The following is a 2,538-nucleotide window of genomic DNA, read 5'->3' on the forward strand; positions in this document are numbered from 1 at the left end:
CTACAGCCGGTAGTGACTGAGTCAGCTTGTAAATACTGCTGTGGCCACAGATAAGCCATTGTTTTTCCTTCTGCATACAAAGGAAAAATCCAGTTGTAACGACCTGCAGTATGGATTCAATTTATTATGGAGCTAACAAAACATGCAAAAAAAGCAGCACTGGCTGAGCAGCACTTCTTCCTGTTAGACTCACAAAGGTGTCAACTGATGTCCCCAAACCTCTTAAACTCTGCATCTTCACCAACACAGCACTGTAGCATAGCCTGAAAGGGAATGCAAAGTGAGAAAAATAATGTTACACTTTTACAAACTAATGTGGACTACAGTTTTTGACTTAAAAATTATTTGAAAATCTACTACAGTGGCCTTGGAGGATCAGGCATGTTCCTGCAGAATCATAATCGGTAGCCAGTTATTCAGCGGAAACTGCACAGTTCCTCACTGGTGATTGGCACAGGGAATACTTTGTCCTTATTGCTAGTCAATCTTTCAAGATTCTGCCATCAGGGATGTCTTCATTCTTTTCTCCAGGAGTCAACAGCACCTCTTTAAAGACATTTATAGGGCCTCAGAAAGTGGCAGAACTCTCCCTTCAGCTGGGTTATTATTACACAGTATGGAGCATTCGAACAAGCCTTTCCCAACAATACGGTAGCATTTTATTTTGGCATTATTTACACATATAAGGTGCTAAATCTCTGGATCATTTCAAAGACTCTCTAACATGGAGAAAGTCATCCATGCCCCCATATCACCTTTATCAAATACTGTACCTCTTCATGTGTTTGTTTGGTGTCACAAAGGATTTGTTTGTTTTTTTAAATTTATTAGCAGAACCGGAACTCAACAGTGATGCTATTAATGAGCTCAAAATGAAAAGAACATATTGATCATGTTTTTTACTCCCTTTACTGGCCTTAACATTTGATTGTTTCTACAAAAGCTTTTTCCTGTGCCAAGAACAAACTCTCTAAGGCGATAAGGTCTGCTATCATTAGCTACTGTTGAAATCTTGACCCTGTTGCTTCAGACTGTGTCAGTCCATTTGTGTTTTCAAAGAACAAATCCACTATGACTGAGTTTTAAGTATTTTTGTTATAATTGTTATTCTTTTTTAAGGAATGTTTGTGTGCATCTTCCTGATGTAAACTTTTCCTGTCAGGTTACAGACACCTGTAGATGTTCTCATTATTGTAGAGGCCAACAGTCCTTTACAGTATCCAACTCAGGGGGTGGAGGTACGACCCCTGAAAACAATCATCATCCCAGGTATGAGTCAAGACAGGGAGTGTGTTAGTTAGACATTTATTAAAGACTCAAAGTTACATCGCTCTCCAAAAAGTAAAAACAGTTAGAACTAGCCAATAGTAAATTAAATGAAGTAGATTAAATATGCACCAATGGCTGAAGCAGATTATTCTTCAAAGGTACTGTGGTGTTGTGGATAAGGTTGATGGTTTTAAATCTTTAGGCATTGTCATATCCTCTAATCTGAGTTGGGGAAATGATTTTCAAGAGATTCTTAAACAATCTCATCAGAAACTATTTTTCCTGCAGCAACTGAGGAAATTTGGAGCATCTCAATGAACAGTTTTATCAGGCTGTGATCAAAATTGTTTTAACATTTTCCCTTGTTGTCTGGTTTTGTAATCTGACTTTGGAGGACAAGAAAAAGTTGGATAAAGTAGTTAAATGGACCTACTGTATGCAAATGCCAGGAAGGCATACACTCCCCCCTCTAGGTCGCTCTGACCACAACCTTGTTCACCTGCTTCCTGTGTATACTCAGAAGGTGAAAAAGGTGTCACCACAGGTCAGAGTAGTAAAGGTATGGACAACGGAGGCAACAGAGCAGCTGAGGGACTGTTTTCACGCCACAGACTGGGACTTCCTCTGTAGTCCTCATGGAGAGGACATAGATGGCACCATCTGTTAGATTCTAACCTCTTTGTCAGAAATTAACCCAATTCTTTTGTTGGAAGCACGAGAAGTGACGACAGGAGAGGACTGTTTAAAATCAGCGGAGAGTTTACTGAATGTCTGATCACAGGTAGGCCTTACAGTGCTGGGATCAGAGAGACAGAGCTCCCGCAGGAGTTCCATCCACTGACCTCGAATTAAGGTCTTACAATACATTTTTGCTCTTTGGGCTAGGTCCGCCCCAAACAAAGATCTCACGAAACCAGGTGTGTATGTGTTGTCATGTGACTTTCCAGGCGGCAGCCAAACAATGGGTCTTCTGCGCCGCAGACCCCCCATCTGTGTAATCCCATTACATGACAAAGCAGGACCTCCTGCATACAAACACTGTAGTCAGTTTCTACTTCAGTATCACTTGGCTCTCATCAGTACAATTGGAAAATATACATGCAAGGAAAATAAATGTATTAAAGTAACCAAGGCTCAGTAGTTCTGGTCAATCATCAGTACAGTTTTACCATGTGTAAGCAAGGAAGGTAAACATATGAAAAGTAACTGAAAGACAATGAAGAACTGAAAAGTAACTAAAGATTATAAAGTAACTAGAGCCTATAAGAA

At 40.1% G+C, this 2,538-nt stretch overlaps 1 protein-coding gene across 1 annotated transcript in view; it reads left to right on the forward strand.

Moving 5' to 3' along the window:
* c1galt1lb (core 1 synthase, glycoprotein-N-acetylgalactosamine 3-beta-galactosyltransferase 1, like b) overlaps window positions 1–1,834 on the forward strand; it is a 5,908-nt gene extending 4,074 nt beyond the window's left edge. Inside the window, exon 3 of the mRNA XM_020588913.1 lies at window positions 1,163–1,834. Within this exon, the coding sequence (XP_020444569.1) occupies window positions 1,163–1,179 (17 nt within the window). The 3' untranslated portion in view covers window positions 1,180–1,834. The remainder of the gene's footprint in view (window positions 1–1,162) is intronic.
* Window positions 1,835–2,538: the final 704 nt, after the last annotated feature.

This window comes from Monopterus albus, unplaced genomic scaffold (genome assembly GCF_001952655.1).
Source record: "Monopterus albus unplaced genomic scaffold, M_albus_1.0 scaffold663.1, whole genome shotgun sequence".
In the NCBI taxonomy this organism is placed as follows: domain Eukaryota; kingdom Metazoa; phylum Chordata; class Actinopteri; order Synbranchiformes; family Synbranchidae; genus Monopterus; species Monopterus albus.